The 22,123-nt window shown below is 20.5% G+C and overlaps 1 protein-coding gene and 1 long non-coding RNA gene across 2 annotated transcripts; one reads left to right on the forward strand and one right to left on the reverse strand.

Annotated features, from left to right (window-relative positions):
• Nucleotides 1-1,139: 1,139 nt before the first annotated feature.
• Nucleotides 1,140-1,694, forward strand: LOC102655587. Its single transcript, XR_001703855.2, has 2 exons — nucleotides 1,140-1,449; nucleotides 1,587-1,694. It is a non-coding gene; the product is annotated as an uncharacterized LOC102655587 (long non-coding RNA).
• A 2,179-nt stretch (nucleotides 1,695-3,873) lies between these two features.
• On the reverse strand, nucleotides 3,874-21,771 carry LOC724933 (xanthine dehydrogenase). The gene is made up of 26 exons (XM_016913397.2): nucleotides 20,886-21,771; nucleotides 17,648-17,838; nucleotides 11,175-11,224; nucleotides 10,921-11,101; nucleotides 10,686-10,817; nucleotides 10,449-10,605; nucleotides 9,931-10,147; nucleotides 9,609-9,829; nucleotides 9,434-9,536; nucleotides 9,234-9,361; nucleotides 9,035-9,157; nucleotides 8,790-8,957; nucleotides 8,432-8,713; nucleotides 8,188-8,292; nucleotides 7,891-8,104; nucleotides 7,513-7,696; nucleotides 7,143-7,439; nucleotides 6,396-6,478; nucleotides 6,107-6,300; nucleotides 5,873-6,031; nucleotides 5,667-5,795; nucleotides 4,856-4,986; nucleotides 4,527-4,779; nucleotides 4,342-4,438; nucleotides 4,108-4,218; nucleotides 3,874-4,015 (listed from the first exon to the last, which is right to left on the reverse strand). Exons 2-26 carry the CDS (start codon nucleotides 17,671-17,673, stop codon nucleotides 3,948-3,950), a joined length of 3,813 nt encoding a protein of 1,270 aa, XP_016768886.2. The 5' UTR covers nucleotides 17,674-17,838; nucleotides 20,886-21,771; the 3' UTR covers nucleotides 3,874-3,947.
• Nucleotides 21,772-22,123: the final 352 nt, after the last annotated feature.

Raw genomic sequence — 22,123 nt, forward strand, 5'->3', positions numbered from 1 at the left:
TTTTGTTCTATGTATATTATGACTCAGTTAGGTTTCTCATTCATTTTTTTGCTCTTTTTTGAAAAAATTCAGCGCGTATACTTGAGTGATTAAAATATTAAAAAACACAAAAACTTTTTTATAAAAAAAGGTCATTTTTTTATAAAAACGATTTGGTTTTTAAATATTTTTTAATAATAATTGATAATCATAGAATGACCAAATTCAAATTTTAACTTATTATTTATTAAAATTTAATTTATTATTCTTTAATTAAATTCTTTGAATCCTGACTGTATATAAATTCCTGTATATGAATTCTATGTGACTTTTCAAATAATCTCATGCTTTTATCTATTATTTTTTTAATTGATACTTTAGAATATTAATTAATTATATATATAAAATGTAATATGGGATACATTAAAAAATATAATTTTTTTTCAATATAAAAAAATATTTGTTTTTTACATTAGTTATTAATGATAATTAAGACAAATAGACAATTAGGACAAATATATGTTACTTTAAATTTATGCTTTAGGATTTTCTATTTCTTCAAAAGAATCAGTCGATTTACTACATTAAAAGCGGTGATCTCTGATTGCTTTCAAATGCGTACTGCGCATGTCTAAGCAAGTTCCTAAAATCTCAAAATACTTTCTGCCAAGAAAAATTCATCAAATCCCCTCCTTTAATATTTTCCATTTCTACAATAGAACAAAACTCAATTATATATATTTATATTTAAAAAATTATAATTGCTATATCAACAAATTGATTTCGTAATAATTGAATATACTTAGTATATAATAAATACTTAATATATAATACAAATATTGTATAATAGAAAAATTTAAATCAATTTTTGACTAATATGATAATGATAAACTAATATTTTAACTAATATTCTGTATGTAAATTAAAAATAAAGTTTTATATTTTAATTTAAATAATTACAAAATATTTTAAGTTTAAATATGAGAGACTGAAAATATTTATATGCAATATTCTGGAAAAATTATGATACGCTATCGTATGATTCCAGTTCAAACAGGTTTCCGTTGGAATGATGTGTTTTGACGTCATGCATGTCACTCAAACGTGTACATTAAAATTGTGCTACTACTAATTTCAACGTATGTACGCTAATGGTGAGATTAATTTTATTACAGAGAATTAATACAATTAATTTTATTTTATCAACAATGATGAACAATGACTGACGTCAAACACTAACATCATAATTGTAATACATCAATTTTTGCTAAATAAGAAAAAAACATTAGTTTATATATGACATAATCAAATAGTTTTTACTTATTTTTGTGTAAGCAACGATAATCAAAAAGCTTATTCAGCTATATTTCATCTATGTAACATAACCTATAATAAAATTGAATATAACTACTAAAAACAATTTATGAATAAAAGAAAAATTTTTCATTTTTTTTGTTTATACAATATTATGTAAGTAAATGATATTTTCAGCTAAATTTGATGATCGTATTTAATCTATCAAAAATAACCAATCAAATTTATTTTCCTCTTAGAAGAATGCTCTTATGAGCTCTTATAATATTTATATATATAATGTTTTGTTAAAGAAAAAAATAAATGTGCAAGATTGTATCTTTTAAACAACATTACCAAATCGAGACATTTAAGGGAGGGATTTGAGAGATTTAAGAAGAAAATAGTGGAAGAGAAGGAAATTGATTAACAACGACTTATGGATCAATGGTATTTGGCAATCTTATGGATATATCCTAGGATTATATAATGTAAATGATATAAATATATATATATGATATAAGTATCAATGATGGGATCATGAAGAAGATAAAGAAAGAGAATAAAAATTTCTCGTTAAGAGATTTCTTCTAGTAATCTTATTTTTAAAGGATTTCATATAAGGAGTATGTTGTGCCATCTAGTGAAAAGAATTTAAATTTCATTTATATTATAAAAATATAATATACTATTGATAATTGATTAAATTAAATTAAATGTCATTTCAAATATTTTTTATAGTGAAATTATACAAATTGTTAAGAATTATCAAATTATTAATTAAATTTTAATATGTATATATATATATATATATTTTTCAAAAATTTTATCATTAAATCAAGTTTTGTGTAAGAATTATATATAAATTTTTCGTCTAAAATAAATATCATAATTATATTAACAATGATATATACATACACATATATGTTTTTTTATAATATAAAATTTCTTTCAAAATTATTCAATTATTCTATAAATATTAAAGAAAATCGTTATTACAAAACATTTAAAAACTTTACAAGTAAATATTTATAAGATAAAAATATAATTTTTTTTTTATTAATAAATTAATATTTTAAAATATTCTTTTTATGTTTTTAATTGATTTATGAATATATTATCTGATTATCTGAATATATGAATACAAAATAACTTAATGAAATCTGAATTTGAATTTAATACATAATTAAAAGAACTAAAATTATAATATTATTAAAAAATAAACTATTCTTTCAATCAGAAATATATTAGAATTTATATTGATAATTATATGAAATATATTCCTAAATTAAATTATTTTTAATAAAAAAATTTAATAAAAAGAAAGTTTTTTACTTTATAAAGTATAAGATCTTTCAGATCTTAAAAAAAGAAAGCTATGTATTTATTCTTTTATAAAATTTAATACTTGTTAAGATCTATAATAATATTTAAATTTAATATTAAAATCTATAACAATACATAATACAATAATATTTAAATGCATCGCAAATATTTTTTAACAGCCAAAAAAATCGCGCGAAATATTATTTTAAATGAACATTAATAAAGTTAAGATTCTAACAATATATAAGAAATTTTTTAGTTCACAATTATCAGAATGTTATGAAAAAATTTAAAAAAATTCTATTTTGAGATTATTTTCTTTTATATTATAAAAATATATATAGTATTAAAATTTAATGAATTATGAATTATATTTGATATTATATTCGAATAACAAAAACTATGTGATCAAAAACCATGTCACTTACCGATGTCATTCTAAAATTCTTTCCATTAATCACAACATACACTTCACTGGTATATTCATAACATTCTCTAATATTTACTCATAATAAAAATAAATGTAATCACTTAAATCAGTTTATTTGTTGAAAATATAAATTTTTAATAAAGAAAACATAGAAATAAAACAACGCTACATTTACGGCCCCGCGCAAACTGAAATGTAGTTCATTGCGTACTAACTTTAAAATTCGTTATTGCGCATTTTTATAATTACACACAATATATATTTTATATATTTTATATATACTATACTATACACAAATTTATATATTGCAAATTTTTTAATTTACAAATATATTTATTTTTTATAATAAATTTATATGATCAATTATTAATTTATAAGATTGATTATCAATGAATTTTATAAATACGATCAATTGCTTATTAAATTATTGAAAATACTTACAATTATTAAATTTATAATATTACACAATTTTTATTTTAAATAAATTTTTTCATTCTATTTTTTCAATAAATTTTCAATAATAATACTTAACATAACATTGAATACAAATTGCAATAGAATACGAATAATTTTTTATTAATAATAAATAATTAACAATTTAAAAAAATTAATAATACTGTAAAAATTTATATAATATAAATGAACTTTTTTAATTAATATATTATGTATATTAACTTTAAAAATATTTTTTGTATAAATTATATTAATCTATGTATGTGTCTGGAATTATAAATATTGAATAAATAATCATTTTAGTCAAAAAATTTTTTATTATATATTTATTATATATATTATATATATTTATTATATATTTATTATATATTTATTATATATTTATGAATAATTATAAATTGAAATATACTGGACATCACAAATAATAGATATTAAAAAAAAATTGTTAAATTGAAAATATAAATTTTTAAAGTACTAATTGTTCTTTAGTAGTTAAACTATCTAATAAAATCTTTTCTATTGTAAGAGGATATTCTGAAAAAAAATTTTTAATGACAAGTTTTGTAGGTTATATTAATAAAATAATAATACATATAATTATTTCTGAAAATATTTTTCATTCTTACCTCGATTGTACCATGTATCATTATTTCCAGCATTTTTTCTTGCTGAATTAAGTGCATTATGAATTGCAATAGGTATTGCGTAACTCATACATAATGGTGGTTCACCAGTAGCTATGATTATTTAATAATTTATTAGGATTAATCAAGTATATTGAAAATTATTATTAATAGTTTTATCTTTCAATTAATTATAATTTAATATAATTAAAATTCAATTATAATATATAATTTTACCTTTTGAACGAAGAACACTTAATGGATTAGTACTATTTTTACGGAAATAAACTCGAAAATCGACAGGAATGTCCTTTGCACCTGGTGGTTTATAATTCTACAAAAAAATATATATTTTTAATTTTTTTTTTTAATTTTTTTTTTTTGCATATATATATTAAATTAGACAAATTCAAAAACGATACCCAAGTTCTATAATTCGTTAGTTGACCTGTTTTCTGATCATAAATTAGTTGTTCGTATATCCAATATCCGATACCCATTATAAAAGCACCTTCCACTTGTCCCAAATCCAGTTCTGGATTCATACTCCTTCCAACATCTTCAATTAAATCTACTCTGCGTGTAATATGTTGTCCGGTCAATACATCAATCTCAACTTCTGCTATAGTTGCCCCATATACTGGATATGATTTTATATCATCTTTTACAGTAAACCTAAATATACATGAATATATGTCAATATATATTAATTAGAAAGCGAATTTAACTATTAAATTATTATAAAACATACATGTATCGCGCACATAAATCAACATCTTTTGAGTATGCTGTGAATATTAATTTTTGCCACGAAAAGTTTTTCAACTCCTTTTTAATAGGTTCTAATCTCTGAAGTAGTTCTTTGCAAGCCATCATAGTTGCCTAAAGATATTAAAATATATATATTTTAAATAATATATAATATTTTCAATTAATCCGCTTATTATATTCCTCATCAATTTTAATTAATTTATATAAAATATATATTTTAAAAGATATTATTTTAAATAACTTTTACGTTAAATATTTTTTCTAATTTTTAAATTATTCGTAAAAAACTATTGCATTAAATTTTATCTATATATATATATGACATTCCAATTATTGAAGCATTCTCATAATCAATAATAGATCAATAATCATTAATAAAATCAGCATTTAGCACGGAATTCATCCTTTTTTTTAATGTTTTGCTCCACCAACTTCATAAATAATTCATATTAAATTCAATTCAATTCAAAACGCGAATTTTTTTATGCTCTGTGCAGTTCATACTATCAATAAATGTTTTTTAACTTAAATAACATACTGCAAAATATATTGTTATGGATACATATATAAATAAAATTCAAAATAATAGTACTAAAAAATTTTGCAAATAATTCCCAAAGCCAATCGATTATGCTTAAAAAAAATTATTCAAAATAAAGTCCTTTACAACATATTTCAAGCTTATTAAAATGAGAAAAAACTAATTAGAAAATTGATCAATATTTTCTATATATGATATTATATATGATATATATATATGATAATAATGATAATAAACTTAAATAATTTACATATGCACAACTCTCGCTGGTAACACTACCACCAGTAACTATATTATTTGGAGATGTTAAATTGTTGCTTGCTTTTACAGTGACCAATGATAAGTCAATACCTAAAGTATGTGCTGCTACTTGAGCTACCTATAATAAAAATTTTTTTTTATTAAAAATTTTTTTTATTATTTATAAAAAGATTTAATTATAATATTTAATAATACCTTAGTATTAATTCCCTGACCACACTCAATTCCTCCATGGGTAACAGAAACTGTGCCATCTCGTGCATAAATCGAAACAAGTGCATGAAATTGACCAAAAATAGTCAAAGGAAACATCATAGGTATCAAACTTATTCCTTTCTTCTTCCATCGATTTTCCTATAAATATAGATTTCATTATAATCAATATTTTATATAATAATAACATTATAATAAAAAATTAAATATTCTTACAGCATTAAAAATGTCTACACTTCTTTTTCTGGTATCATAATCCGCATTCTGACATAGCTCTTCTATCATAGGTTGTAATATTTTTTTGTGATCCTCACTCATGTTTGCATATCTAACTTCTAATGGATCTTTTCCAACAGTTTTTGCTATGTGTTCCATTATGTTTTCTATTATAGCTATACCTTCTGTTGAACCTAGAAAAAAAAATTAAAATAAAATTAGAAAATTAAATTGAATTTTAACTTTAGAAAAATTATTTTTTTTTCACTATATTGTTAATTAGAAATACCTGGAGCTCGACAAAAAGTATTGGAAGGCAAGTCAGTTTTAACTTCAAAACCTTGATAAGTCCAAGTTGAGAAATCATAACAACTAAAATTTTTATAAAGAAGAATTTCTATATATGATTTTTTATTTATTATAATATATATTGATTTGAATTTATTAGAGCAATGAATTAGAAAACGAATTAGAAAAATAACTTCATCAACAATTTATTTCTTCAAAAATTATAATTTATATTGTCACAAATTCATACCACATTACCATAATTTTTGAGATTTTATCTATATGTATGGTCGTAATAGAATGTATCAATATGTTATTACTTATCTATATAAACTGTTTTTATAAATGTGATAGTCGGTATCTAAAATGAATAATAGATAAACTAACGAGCTAATATAACTAATATAATTAATATATTTATCCATAAAAAACTTATTGATATTTTGCAGATCTAAAAATAGTTCATTTGTATAGTTATATTTTAGATACCAACTACCATAATGTATAATAAATATCTATAATAAATAATAAATCTATAATAAATAAGTAGCAATTGCATATTGATATGTATATTGTCATAGAAGTATATATATGGATATAATTCAATGTAAAATATAGTAGTAATAATTTTTATTAATATCTCAAAAACTATGATTCCAACTACTTTAAATATATCTTTATATATATTTACTTTAAATATATCTCTAATTCGTTGTCTCAGTAATTAAAATCGTGTCTATATATTTACTTTTTCATTTGTTCTACAACTATAGGAGCATGATATTCGTTAAAATTGGAACCACTGTTGCCCCAGTGTTTTGAATTCAAATATTGAATTTGACCGTCATCATTTACACCAATTTCATATTCCTGACGAGTATCATATCGTTTTCCTATAGCGAGCATATTGCTTTCTATTGACATGATGAATCTAACTGGTCGATTTAATTTATAGCATACTAAAGCACAAGCACAAGCAATTTGTGTAGCACGAGATATTTTTGCACCATAAGCACCTCCTAATCTCCTCACATTAATATTAATACTGTAAAATTAAAATTAGCAACTTTAAAAAACAATAAATTAAAAAACTCAACATTGTATTTTGTATATATTACCTATTATTTTTTATATTAAGACACTGAGCTATGGCTACTTGAGTGAGATCCATCCATTGAGTTGCAGCAAAAACATCTATTCCATCCTCTATTGGCACACAAACACATGTTTGAGTTTCCATAGTGAAATGATATTGACTTCCGTTTCTAAATGTTCCTTTTATTATATGTTTCACGTCATTTCCTATGATATTCAAATTTAATGAGTTCAAAAAAAAATAATAATAAACAATAATATAAATTTAGAATAATAATATATTTATATTTATAATATAAAGAATAATAAAAATTTAGTTCTAAAATTATAATAGTATATGAATGAATAATTGTGAAATGAAACACTTTATATAAACTTTATCCAAAATATTATATTTGCACCTTTGGTCTGTGCAATGGAGTTAACTGATTCATATATTCTGGTATTATCATTCAATGCAAGTACATCTTCAATCGTCAATAATATTTTCTCTGGTATGAAATCAATATAGGAAACATTTACTATTTGTGCTGCTTGATTAGCAATTGTAAAAGTTGTAGCAACAATTACTCCAATTGGCTGTCCAGCATACTCAATATTTGTATCTACAAAAAGCTTAAAATATAAAAAATTAAGATAAATTATAAAGTTTAAATATTAAATTTTAAATAATATGTTTTTTTAATGATTTAACTTACTACTTCATCAAAATTCAAGAATAATAGTTGAGCATCTCCTGGTATAAATACATTTTTTCCAGGAATATCTTTAGCTGTATAGAATGCTATTACTCCTTTCATTTTCTAGAAATATATTTTCAAATTTACAAAAAAAAATATATAATAAATATTATAAATTTAAAATTAAAAAATTAAAAATTAATGGTTTAAAAATGTTAAAATTCGCAAAATATTTGAATTTATTTAAATTTAATAAAAATACCAATGCTTCAGAAGCATCGATGTTCTTTATTTTTCCATTAGCTACTGTGGTAAGAACAAAAGCACAAAAAACTTCATTTGGAAATGGTGGAAAATCATTTGTATAATGTGCTTCACCCGATGTTTGATATATAGCTTCCATTTTTGGCAAAGGTTGATTCAAAGGCCATAGATTCTTATTTGTATCATAATTTTGTTTTCCGGAAGACAATCCACGCTCTAAAATAGATCCACCAGTGCGTAATGTTGGATTCACATTTTCTGGTTTAATACTTAAAATAAACTATAAATGAATTTGTTTTATATAAATATTTAATTATACTAGAAATTTCAATAATTTCTTATCGAAAAATACAAACTTTATAGAAAAGACTTTCTGCAAGTATTTTTCTAAATTTTGGAGAATAATCAGGCAAAACATAGTCAGGTTGTATTTCCGCATCTAATATATCCAAAGCTTGTTTAACTATGTTTTCTTCAAAAATGAATTTCCCGAATAAAAAATTTTCAGTTTTTGAAGCATGCAGCTAGAAAAATTAATTTAATTCTTTAAATCTATTTTACACTTTCCAATTTATTTTTGTCATATTTAGTTTTTACTCACGAAATTTTTGTTTATTCCACCCATGATAATGTTTGGCTTCTCTAGTACTTTTCCACTTCCATCCAATTTAAACAAAAATGCTGCATTTACAGCGGCATGAGCATTTTGTGATCGCGGCATTATCTAAGTTTAATTTCCTTGATGAAAATTATTATTCTAGGTAATTCAATTACATGAAATAATAATATAAAAAATATACTTTATAAGATCTGTATTCGTATTCCTCGCTAAGAGCCGACAATATTATACTGTATATAATTTTGTGTTTCATATTACAGTTTAGAAATTTAAGTAATGTCATGGGAGTTTTCTTACCACCAGCTTCCACTGAAAAAATGAAAATATTCAATTTACATATCTAAATATTTAAAATATTTTTATTTGAATTCTTTTATCTACCTATATGCAATTGTGCCCCCGCAGTTTCCAAAATTAAAAATAAATCTGATGGAAATTCTCGATGCTCGTATTTAATCATTAAATTTCCTGCTACAGATCCAATCTGTAATATAAAGTTTTTTATTTATTTTATTTGTTTTATATTCATTATATATGCTTAATTGCATTTACTTACATTTCTCACAGGAACACTAGCAATTAAATCAATATGTTTAGCCAAATGCTGTAAATATTTAAATCCTGGTTCTTTTGAATATTTTTCAAAAGTTTCCATCGCTACAGTAAGGGAAACATTGCCTCCAATAGTTAAAGTATCATTATCTTTTCTTATATTACGCAAATCAGATATATCGTTTATATCAATGATTAAATCTGGTATTTTCGATCGATATACACCTACGAGTAAAAAAAAAAAGAAAATATATATTATTTATATAATAAATAAAATTTAATAATATAAAATTAATATAAATTATTATTAATCATTGTATATATACCATGTGCAGTATTGCCACCATGTAAAATGTAACTCGCATTTGGATTTTTTTGAAATAATGCAAACAAATCATCAATTGATAAAATTTTATGAAATTCACTATTATCCAATTTCATATCAATTTTATGTTCTGTTTTCTGAATGACTGTACAACAACAATTACAACTATTTTCATACAATGCATTAATTCTTTTACAAGCTTTTATATTAAATAATTCCTGGATAAAAAAATTTTTATTATAGAAAACTATTTTTCAATAAAAGATTCAAATAGAATAAAACAAATAAAAATATAAATAATGAATGATAAAACATTGAATAAAACATCTTTTTGAATAAATAAAATAATTATTTAACTATATAAATAAATATATATAAATAAATATTTTATATTTATAAATAAAATCTAATATTTAAGAATGTAATTAAGAAAAATTACTTATAATTGATATTATTAAAATTTCAAATATAGCTTAAATAATATGATACTATTTAATGTTGATATCTTGCTTGGCATACTTCAATATCTTGAATATCTTTAACGAAATTTTCCTCAGCATCATTGGCGAATGCTTTAAATGTATCTAGAATTGGTCGATAGCCAGTACAACGACATATATTACTTCCAAAAGAATTTTCTATTTGCTTCATTGTTAAATTTTTTTTTTTTAAGAGACTAAAAAAAATGTGAAGTTTATTAAATTTATTTGTGAGATTTTTATTAAAATAAAATATAAATACAAATTATACACATACCTGTACATATTCATTATCATTCCAGGTGAGCAAAAACCACATTGAGAACCATTTTTTCCTGCTAATCCTGTTTGTAAAGTATGATAGCCATTTTTCTTATTACCCAAACCCTCAATTGTTTTTATGATCCATCTATGATGTAAAAAATGAAATAAAATTAATTAACTTGAAATATTAATGATATAAAAATAATAAAAATAATAAATTCAGTAAATTATTTAGTTCTTAGACTTACCCATTGCAAATAAGAATTGGTACTAAACAAGAATTCACAGATATATCCTCATCATTAATTTTTACTGATACAATACATGCACCACAACCTCCTTCAAGGCACATAGCTTTAGTTCCTCGTAATTTAGCATAATCTCGAATAAAAGTATTCAGACTAGTATCAGGTGGAATATCTTCTTTTACTGAAAAAAATAATTATAATTATTGAATTGTTACTATTCTATTTTTCGATTATTATAATTAATAAATACAAACCAATATAACTTTGTTCATTAATAATGAGTTGTATAATGTTCTTAGAATCCCTGAAATAATAATTATTACATTAATTAATAAATTAAGATATATATATATTTTTTTATAAATAATTAAAAATTTTGATGCAAGATTTCATAATTCAAATTCATAATTTAATTTCAAAAATTTTATTATCAATAATTATATTTTATTAGATAAAGAATAATAGATTATAATCAAATAAAGATCTTGGTAAAAAATAATTCAAAAATAATTCGAGATAATGCAAAAGAATTGAAAATATTTTAATCGAATGTTAAAAATTATTTATTCAAATTATACTGTACATTTATTGATAATAAGATTGCTTTTCAAATTAATTACTTCAAATATGTTTAAGTTCATGTGAATAATAATTCATGAAATCATATTCATTATTTTAGAATCAACATTTCAAATAATTTTTTACATTCGATTACATTAATATAAATATAATAAAATATAATATATATTCGATTTATGACAAAATAATAATTAATTGACTTAAAACTTGACTTAAATTTGAGTTTAATAATAAATAAAAAAATAATTTGAACGTACATTATATTTTCTAAATTTTCTAAATACGTGAAACTAAATTTGATATTTCTCTATAAATATTGAAATATAAAAAATGACTTTTTCTCTGATGCATTATTTTTCTTTAAAAAATATAATTTAAAATTTATAAATAATTTGATTTTAAAAATATTATTATTCATACTAAAAAAACGAACGGTATATAATACAAAAAATGTATTCATATTATTTTTAATAATATATATATATATATATGCGTGTAAAAAAAATTTTTTTGGAATGAATATGGATCTAATTGAATGGATAATATATTCATAAAAATAGACACATGTATTAATCAGAAGTGCCTTATCTACAGATAAAATTTAATATAGTATATCAATGAATGAAAGATCCTCTTATTGTTTTATAATCTAATGATTTTTTTAAACGTAAAGAGCATTTTAAATTCATTATAATCGATTAAAGTGATTTCTATTTTACATTATTGTTTCGATAAAATTAAAAATATTTTTCAAAAAGAAATTTTCAATAAAGAATAAAAGTAATTTATCTATATATTATATTTATATTATATTTTATCTTATAATATAATATAATACTCTTACTTAAAATTTGTAATATAAATAATATTTAATAAAAAAAAAATAAAAATAAAATTGTAAAATAAAGTCATATAATAATGAATAATTCCATATTAATTATATGTTTAATTGGATATGTTAAATGGATATAATGTTAATATTTAAATTAATTTAAATTAAATGGATATAATGTTAAACATAAACGATAAAAAAATAAGTATATGATATTTATCAAATGAATGTACAATCAAATGAATATGCATAAAAAAAAAAAATTTATCATAAAAAAGATAACATATAAAAGTATACTTAATGAATGAAAATTATATACATTACAATGCAATTTAAAATTTTACGTAACATCAAAATTGATCTAGAATTTAATAATGATAGTTTGATATCGCAATACTTAAAACTAAGTGGCTTCTTTATATGACGCTTCTCTAGTAATTTTCCTTCCTTTCATTTTATAAATAGTGATAAAGCAATACATCCAATCATAAAGCGATTTAAAAAAGAATATTTTGATAATAATTTCTCAATTATTTGTTTTATAATATCTCTCAAGTATCTAATGAAAAATATATGTAAATCATAAATTCCAGAATTTTTTTTCCAATTCCAAAATTTTTTTTAATTTTATTCTCATAGCAATTGTGACAATAGATATATATATTATTTATGAAATTGATTATGAAATTGATTTTTTCATCAAAGGATAAACATATGTAAACATTAGGAATAAGTTAGTTAGAATAAGTAGTTTATTTTATTTGTATATAATTCTGCAATGTTTCTAAATATATACATAAAAGTAATAATAATTTTTATAATTATGTTTATATAAAAAAAATATATTTCATTGTTATGTAACATATTTTATATTTTTTTTTATTTATATTTTTTATATTTTTATTTATAATATTATTTTTATTATTCATAATATTGATTTAATCTAATCTGCATTTATATAAACATAAAAAAACTAATTTTATTTATGATATATTTATTCATTATTAACTGTATAATCTAATATTAATGGAATAATAATTATATTAAAATTGCGTTTGATATTAAAATTGTAAATTATTATATGAATTTTTTATGTAAATAACATAAATTTTAATTTTTTAACATTACATATCATATACATATCATTTTAAAATTAAATTTTCACATTAAATTATTATACATAGATAAACATGTTAATGATAACGAAGAAAAATTGAAATAAATGAATGAATGAAAAAAATTTATCGCATTATAAAATGTATTATTATAAGATATATAATCAATGATTCATTGATTGATCCAAAATAAAAAAATATTTATTTTAAACAATGTTCGAATCATTTTGATATTTATAAGATGTTAGATTATATTTAAACAAAATTGACTATATCAAAGAAATAAAAAAAATGAAATTTAAACCAGCCATGAAAGCAAACATGTAGAATAAATATTTTTATAGAAATCGTAATATTATTTTCAATAGTGTGTAAATAACTCGAAAGAAATATTTCAGTCCTCTAAATTTAGATCGAGTTGATATTTTCATCGACTCTTCAATTATTATCTTTAAAATTTTTAATTCACATCTGTGATCCTATTTAGAGAATCATTTTTCAATTTTGAAAAATTAGAGAAAATAATATATACAAAAGATAATGAAGAAGAATCATAAAAAAAGATCTAATTATTGATGCGAATATATTTGAAAAACTTTTGAAAATTATTTTCGAGAAAATTATTTTAGCTGGCAGATACTATGTTGAAAGTGAAAGTTCTTATTACAAAGCTATTTATAAAAAAAAAATTCTTGAAAGAAACTTTTGAGAATTTTATCTTTAATATATTTGCATATTTTTAATAAAAATAATTTTCTGAAGAGAATAATTAATATAAACAGAATGCAACTTTCTTTGAGTTATATTGGTAATAGTTATGATTTCATTTGAACAAAATAAGAAATATTCTCAGGTTCAGTTTCGCATGTATTATATATTAGTTGTTCTTAAGTAAAGCTATCTAAATAATATATATTTCAATTGTATTTCTTTCAATTGAAATATTTCTAAAAGTATATTATATGCATGACCTATTTATTTTAAAGAATATATCTTTCAAGATTTTTTTCTTTTTCCAGAGTTTTTTAGGTTGATGTTTGCACTGAAATGAATATTTATTTTTATTCTATCGTTAATATCATAATGGATTTAAATGAGTTCCAATAATTTTATAAATCTTATAACTTTATAACCTTATAAAAATGAAATAATTATAAAATGAATTGGCAATGACAAATTGTAAAATCATTAATTTTTAAAAAAACATTCACAAAAAAGAAATAAATACAGATAAAAGCATTTCGAAGAATCGAGAAAAAAAAATCGATGATCTTAAAAAAAATTTTATTCTAAATTTTTATTTAAACAATAATAAACATAATCAATTCTTTATCCATAGATATTAAATATTTCAATTATTAAATAAGAAAATTTGTATTAACATTAATAAAGCATTGATCTTTTTAAGAAAACATCTTTTTAAGATGTAATGAATTTACATCTTTTTTTAAAATATAAATTTTTTTCTATTGTTAATTAATAAATCTTTAAAATATTAAAATAAAAATATTATAAAGTTATATAAAATATAGTAGTAAGTACATATAGCAAATAAATTTTTTTTATGTAAATATTTAAAAAAATATATCATTAAATAATATTTCGGTTTTTTCTATTAAGAATTAGTTTTTTCCATTCTTTAATTTTTATTTTATTTTAATTTTTTAAACTGTCATTTAATTGTAATTGACTTATTTTTTTAAGTAGATTATATTGCGATGTTCTTAGTCTTATGTTTAGTAATATCGTTAACAAAAAAACAGTATACAATAAACGCAATAGTTAAAAAATGTTATACAATGTTAATCAACTTCATGAATGATAATCAGCTTTAATAACTATCAATTTTAAAAAGTAGTGAATCATTTAACAATATATTTTTTTCAACTACTATGCTAAATTATATATTTCTTTCCTAGATAACAATACCAAGATAATTTTCTTGGAAGCATAAATAGAATATGATTAGAAGAGCTGTCTATTTCATAGCGTAATCATTCATTAAGTAATCATTATATTGCAAAACATTATAAGTGCACACAAATATATAAATTTCTTTAAATATGAGTGTATTGCATTCGAATTAAATATTGCATATATATCAAATTCATAAGAATTTATTATATAAATATTTAACACATTTACTTGAATGTACTTGAATACTTAATATTCATTTATCATTATAAAAATGAATATTTTAATTATTATAATTTATGATTTATATTTTACGTAATAAATATAAGTTACGTAATAAATATAATAAATATAATAAATATAAGTTACGTAATAAATATAAGTTAATAATAATATAAGTTATAATTTATATGATAAAAAGTAAAAAAAAAATAGGAATATAATTTGATATATCATTGTATAAAAATTATTAAAATTACTATGCTTAAACTATTACAATATATAATGCTTCTATTATTATTATATTAATTTTTACTTTATTTATTTTTATATATTAATATAATTATATTTATAATTGAAATCTAAAAAAAAAAGTTTATTATAAACATACGATATGTCCATGTTTATTTATATATAATTATTTATATAAATAGAAATGAAAAAATGTTTCAAATGAAAACTGCATAGTATCGATAGAGACATATCATAATTATAATTTGATTTTAAAATAATATTGAACTCTCTGAAGGATATTATATTTCTAGATAGAATCTTATTTCATCTTTATTATTCTTCTTTTTAATCATTTTTTATTCTTATAAATTAATATTGAAATATATTCAAAATATATATATATATTTTTATGAATCTTTAAATTATTAATTTTTAAAATCCATCAATATACAAACGTGATATTTTGATAAATGTGAATTTATAAGAAATATATAATTTCATTAACACAATAGCACTTCCACATTACATATCAACAATAAGAAATTAATTAAATAAAAATTTTCGAAATAAATGAATTAAACATGAAATTGAAAAAACACGAAAAAAGTAAATTAAAATGTCAAAAATATATAGATAAAATATATAAAGATATATGACTTCTTTTTTATCTCTTATTTTTTTCGAATCTTTTATTTTACGAGTTTAAATAAAAAAGTGAAAATAGTTATGCATGTAAATATAAATTAAATTGATATAAAATAAACAACAAAATATTTTTAATAATAATTTATGATAAAATGTTGCAAAATTGCAAAATGATTTGATAAAAGAATGGTTAATTAATTCTATAATTCTGATGTGATTATAAAAATATATAGGAATATATATTATAATATTATATAAGACACATTTATAAATATAATCAAATAATACCTTGTTATCAAAAAATAAGAAAATAACATATCTCTTTTGCTTTTAATCTTTTATACTAAATATTTTTTTAATTCTGCATGTCGATATTCATGCAAATTTACAAATTTTTTAAAATATTTTTAATTTTTAATTTTTTTCAATGCAATTTTAAAATAAAATTATTTTAAATATACAATAAAAAGAAATATTCACTTGCATAAAAACATCTATAACCTTTATAACTTTAAGCAAAGATTTAAAAAAAAATATTCTTTGCAATAAATAGATTTAATATTATTGCATAAATAATACTTTTAGTAGTATTATTTTTTAAAATAAATATATAAAGAATATTTTCATAACTATTATATAGTATATAGTATACATGATAAATAAAATTTCATTATCGACTTGAAAATAATCTAATTAAATAGTCCTTATTTATTCAAATTTATATAAGTTTATATTTTTGATATTTTATTTCTTTATCTAAATTAATTTTTTTTTCATTTATTTTATGCAACATTCCATTAAATTTCAATATAATTGACTAAACATTTTTTTTAACTGAATAATAATTAACTTTCACAAGAGAATCTTAAATTTATTTTTGTTCAAAGTTTATTTATTACGTTTATTTTTCTTTGAAAAATGCGTTTTTCTATTATCATAAATTAAGTAATTCAATTTAGTATTACTCAAAAAAATAACATTGTAAGTTTAAATTAAAAAAAAATAGGAAAAAAAATAAATGAAGTAGCAAAATAATGTATTCACTACATTAAACAATAAATTTCTCGTTATTAAATATAAAATTATATAAAAAAAAATAAATTTTATAAAATTTTTAGTAATTTTAATAATTAATAATAATATTAGAATATAATTATTGTAATAGAAAATAAATAATGAAATAACATACCTAATATTTTCCTGAGCGGAGGTCATCTTTTACAAATGTTACAAAACAAGAATTCACGTAAAAGTCGAACCGTTCTTGGGAATGGCATATGATACAATCATCGTACATCGTTAGTTAGAATGTTGATTGAACTTATCTTACTCAGCTTTAATGTAATTGTGTGCGTTTCTACAACGTAAGTCTCCTACTACCTGTAAGAAAATAGTTGCAAAAAAAAAATTATTTTCATGTTTATCTCATTTCGTATAAATCTAATTTTTCTAACTTTTATAATTTTCTTTTTTTAATAATATTTTTTAAATATTATTTTATAAATTATTATTTCTTTCTAATTATTAACATCCTTTATATATGAATTTTTACGGATTAAGAATATTCTTTATTAATTATTTCATGTATAAATTTTATGTATGATTAAAAATAATTTGATATCTTTCTATTATTAGTTAAATAATAATAATCTCAAAACTATTATATAATTATTTATATATAATTTTGAAAAATTTTTAAAAATTGATTATTAAATATTTAAAAATAAAATAAGAATAAATATTTCTTATGGTTGAAAAATAGACACGAGTGATAATTTCAATAAATACTCTATTAAACGTCATTCATGCGTTACATAATAATCGTTTACAACATATTTATAGCGCATAATGATATTAATGATAATTAATACAAATTAACTATAAATAATAATATCTCAACATATATTTTACTCGATATATATTTTCTGTTTGAATTAACGCAGGTGAATTGTGACTATATTTAAAGAGAGACTTTTTTAACAGAAGATAAAACAAAAAAAACAAGATATATAATATGGCATACTAGAATATTTCATCAAGATAATCAGAAAAAATAGCGAGTTTTCTCCATGTTTCTACAGATTCTCTAGTTTGTTACCAATATACTGATTCGGTCGAGCTCGTTTAATTTTTCATCTCTCTCTTTCTCTCTCTCTCTCTCTCTCGCTCGCTCGCTCGCTCGCTCGCTCTCTCTCTCTCTCTTTCTCTCTCTCATCACTTTCTCTTTGAACAAAATATTTACGCTAAAAGCTAGCGATTTAACACAAGTTTCTCCAGAATAACACTTTTAACACGTTCAGTGTCTTCCACTAATTAAATTTTTACTATCCTTTATAATAAACAATTTAAATTTTATAATTATTAATTAAACATTAATTCACAATCGAATAGAATGGACTCTTCTATAGAAGAAATTAATGATATGTACATTTCATCTAACTAAATATCTAAATATATTTACAATAATTCTGAATAGATTTTTACTCCTATTTAGGAATAAACTGTACACTTGAAAATTATAAATAGGACATAGAATTAATAAACAATAAGTTTAACTTATTGTCTTCTTGAAATTTTATCATTTCATCTAATAGATAAATGCTGAAAATAAAATATGCAATTTTTACTATCTATTACATTGTTCAAAATAACTGAATTAATAATAATAATAATAATAATGATGATGATGATGATAATGATGATGACGATGATGATGATGATGATGATGATGATGATAATGATGACGACGATAATGATGATGATGATGATAATAATAAATTATTAGTATAAAAGAAAATAGTGCTATATTTTTACTGAATGTATAATTTACATAGCATTTGAGTATCATTTTAAACTACGTATCCACTCTATCAATTGTAAATCAGAACACTAGTGGACCCTTTTCAGTCAACCAGTAATTCGTTAATAATGTATACAATATACAATATTTGCTCTATAAAGTTAATATATTATAAAAAAGAAAAAGCTAGCATAACACTGAACGTGCTAATGGCTGATCAATGAGAAATATTGTTCGTCTCTCTCTCTCTCTCTCTCTCTCTCTCTCTCTCTCTCTCTCTCTCTCTCTCTCTCTCTCTCTCTTTCTCTCTCTCTCTCTAAAAATTGTATCATCTTTTGCTAGCTTAGACACAGAAGATTTAGATAGATCACTACTGCTCTATAATTTTCGATAAAATATGTGTTATATATGTATATGTAATATTGTCCTGTTATACTTGATCACCAATAAGTTTACACGAAGATTTATTTATATTTTAAAATGTAAAATATTCTTCTAAATTTTCTTGTCATTAAATTTCAAGAGATTTATGAAAAAATCAATTTACATTTTTTTCGTTGTTTTCAAATCTAAAACAGAAAAAAAATAAAAAAATAAAAATTTTTATTTTTTTCTTTCCTCAATTGATGATATAATACAATTTTTGAACGACTTTAAACAAATTCAAAATAATGAGTTTCTATATTATCATGTTTTCTATTTTTTTTTGTATGAAGTGAAATCTCAATAATTTTAATTTTGTTAGATCTTCAGTTTTTACTGTTGTTCAAAAATTTCTTTATTAGTTATAATATATTAATTATATTATAATATACATTAAATTTTTTATAGTTAATATATTTCTTTTTTATACAAATATTTCTTTTTCTTCTTCTTTTCAGAATTAAGAAAATAATCGTGAAAAAAATTTTTTATTGTGTTGTTTGAATTTGTTTTTTCTAAAAATAAAATTTTATTATTTCAAATCCCTTTTCTACTTCCCAAAAATAACATTATTTCTAATATATCTTTAGAGAAAAATTTTTAAAATTATATAAAACCCAAAAATTGCTTTTTTAAACTTAATGGTGACCAATTTTTTCTCACATGATCCATAATCATTAATTGAACATGTATTGTATGATCTAATCTCTATGGCCATTATTTCTGCCAACTCCTAGAACCATATTATATGAAAACATCTAAATTAAATAAGTCGCAGACATAAACTTGATATCAGGAGTGCAAATTCCTAAAGCAATAATATTTGGAGAATTGGAAATCATTATTCATCAAAAGAGATTTGCTTGAAATTTTCAAATCAGTATAACAAATCTATAATTTGTTATATTGATATTTTAATATTTTGCATATTTTTAATCTTGTGCAGTCCAATTGTATAATATGCACTCCTGATCTTTTAAAATCCAATATTTTGAACTATACTTTTTCATATTTTCAACAATTCACATTTTCTTTCTTTTCTTTTGCAATTATAGCCAATATTTCAATCTTGATTAAAAAGTTTCTGCTGCGCTGGAAACAGCTACATTTTACTTACTTGCAAATAAAATTTTAAATATTATTTTAAGTTTAACATTTAATGGGAATGTTTCATTGAAGTTTATAAAAATTTGAAAAATCTTACCAGAATGTTTTAGATTGTTTGAAATTTTTCAAATAAAGCGAAAATCCATAAATCATTGTTAATTGCAAAAGTAATCTAAATCAATATCAAAGAGATCCCTATAAAACACTTTTGTTTCATTTCCAGTTTCTTTAAATTCTTCTTATGTTTTCTCTAATCACGAAGACCGTTCGAATCAGTTATGAAAAAAATTTATAAGAATATGTCACAGGAAATAATGTTAAAGAATTTAAATTTCGACACATTTTACAACTTTTTTTTTCTTTTTGGTTTTTCTTTAGGTTACCATGCAGCCTTTAGGAGTTGTGATACCAAATAAAAATATTTATCTCTAGAATATATATTGGTAATATATTGCAAATATTATTTATGGAAATAGCTGCACGTGCCAAGGGAATAAAATGAATCCCAAATTAGACCTTAGAACAGGAATTATTGACTATATTAATAGTACCATACTGAATCCGCATAGATTCGCGTGTTACATTCATCATAATTTATCGCATGAGTATCATAATCTTAACTTGTATATATAGTTCGTTTTATCTAATTAAGACAGTTCGGAACGGTATAGATAAAGAACATTAGTGACACCACCTAATATTCTATTTTACTTTTCATTCATGCACATTTTTCATTCTCACTTGTTCACTATATATATTGTTATCATTTAATATTTAATACTTTAATAAAGAATATATTGTAACTGCTTCAGCGCCCTGAGTCGAAATAAAAATATATATCGGTAAAGATAGTACAAAAAAAGTGAAACTGAGAGCGACATAGATACGCTGTTATTAAAATTATATCATATACATACACACACACATACATACATACATATATATATATATATACACGCGCGCGCGCGTATATATACAATTTTTTTCTTCAAATAATATTTATATTTTCAACGTTATTATATTCTCGCGCGAATTCTGAAATATAATAGTACATATACATCTGCACAATACATATGTACACATGTATACGTAGCACACATAATTTTATCTTATTATATCTTTATATATAAATACATCATGCATCAGCCAAATATAATTTTTATGACGTATGTACGTTTAGAATTATCATGATGAAAATCGATAATATTACTTGTATATTAAAAAGAAAAATGATATTTTCAAAAAATGATTCAAACTTGATACATTTTTTAATATGTATAAAGCTTGCATGGAATTACTTTGGACTTGCTATTTTTTTTAGGAAAACTCCTTTTT

This window comes from Apis mellifera, linkage group LG8, assembly GCF_003254395.2.
Source record: "Apis mellifera strain DH4 linkage group LG8, Amel_HAv3.1, whole genome shotgun sequence".
In the NCBI taxonomy this organism is placed as follows: Eukaryota; Metazoa; Arthropoda; class Insecta; order Hymenoptera; family Apidae; genus Apis; species Apis mellifera.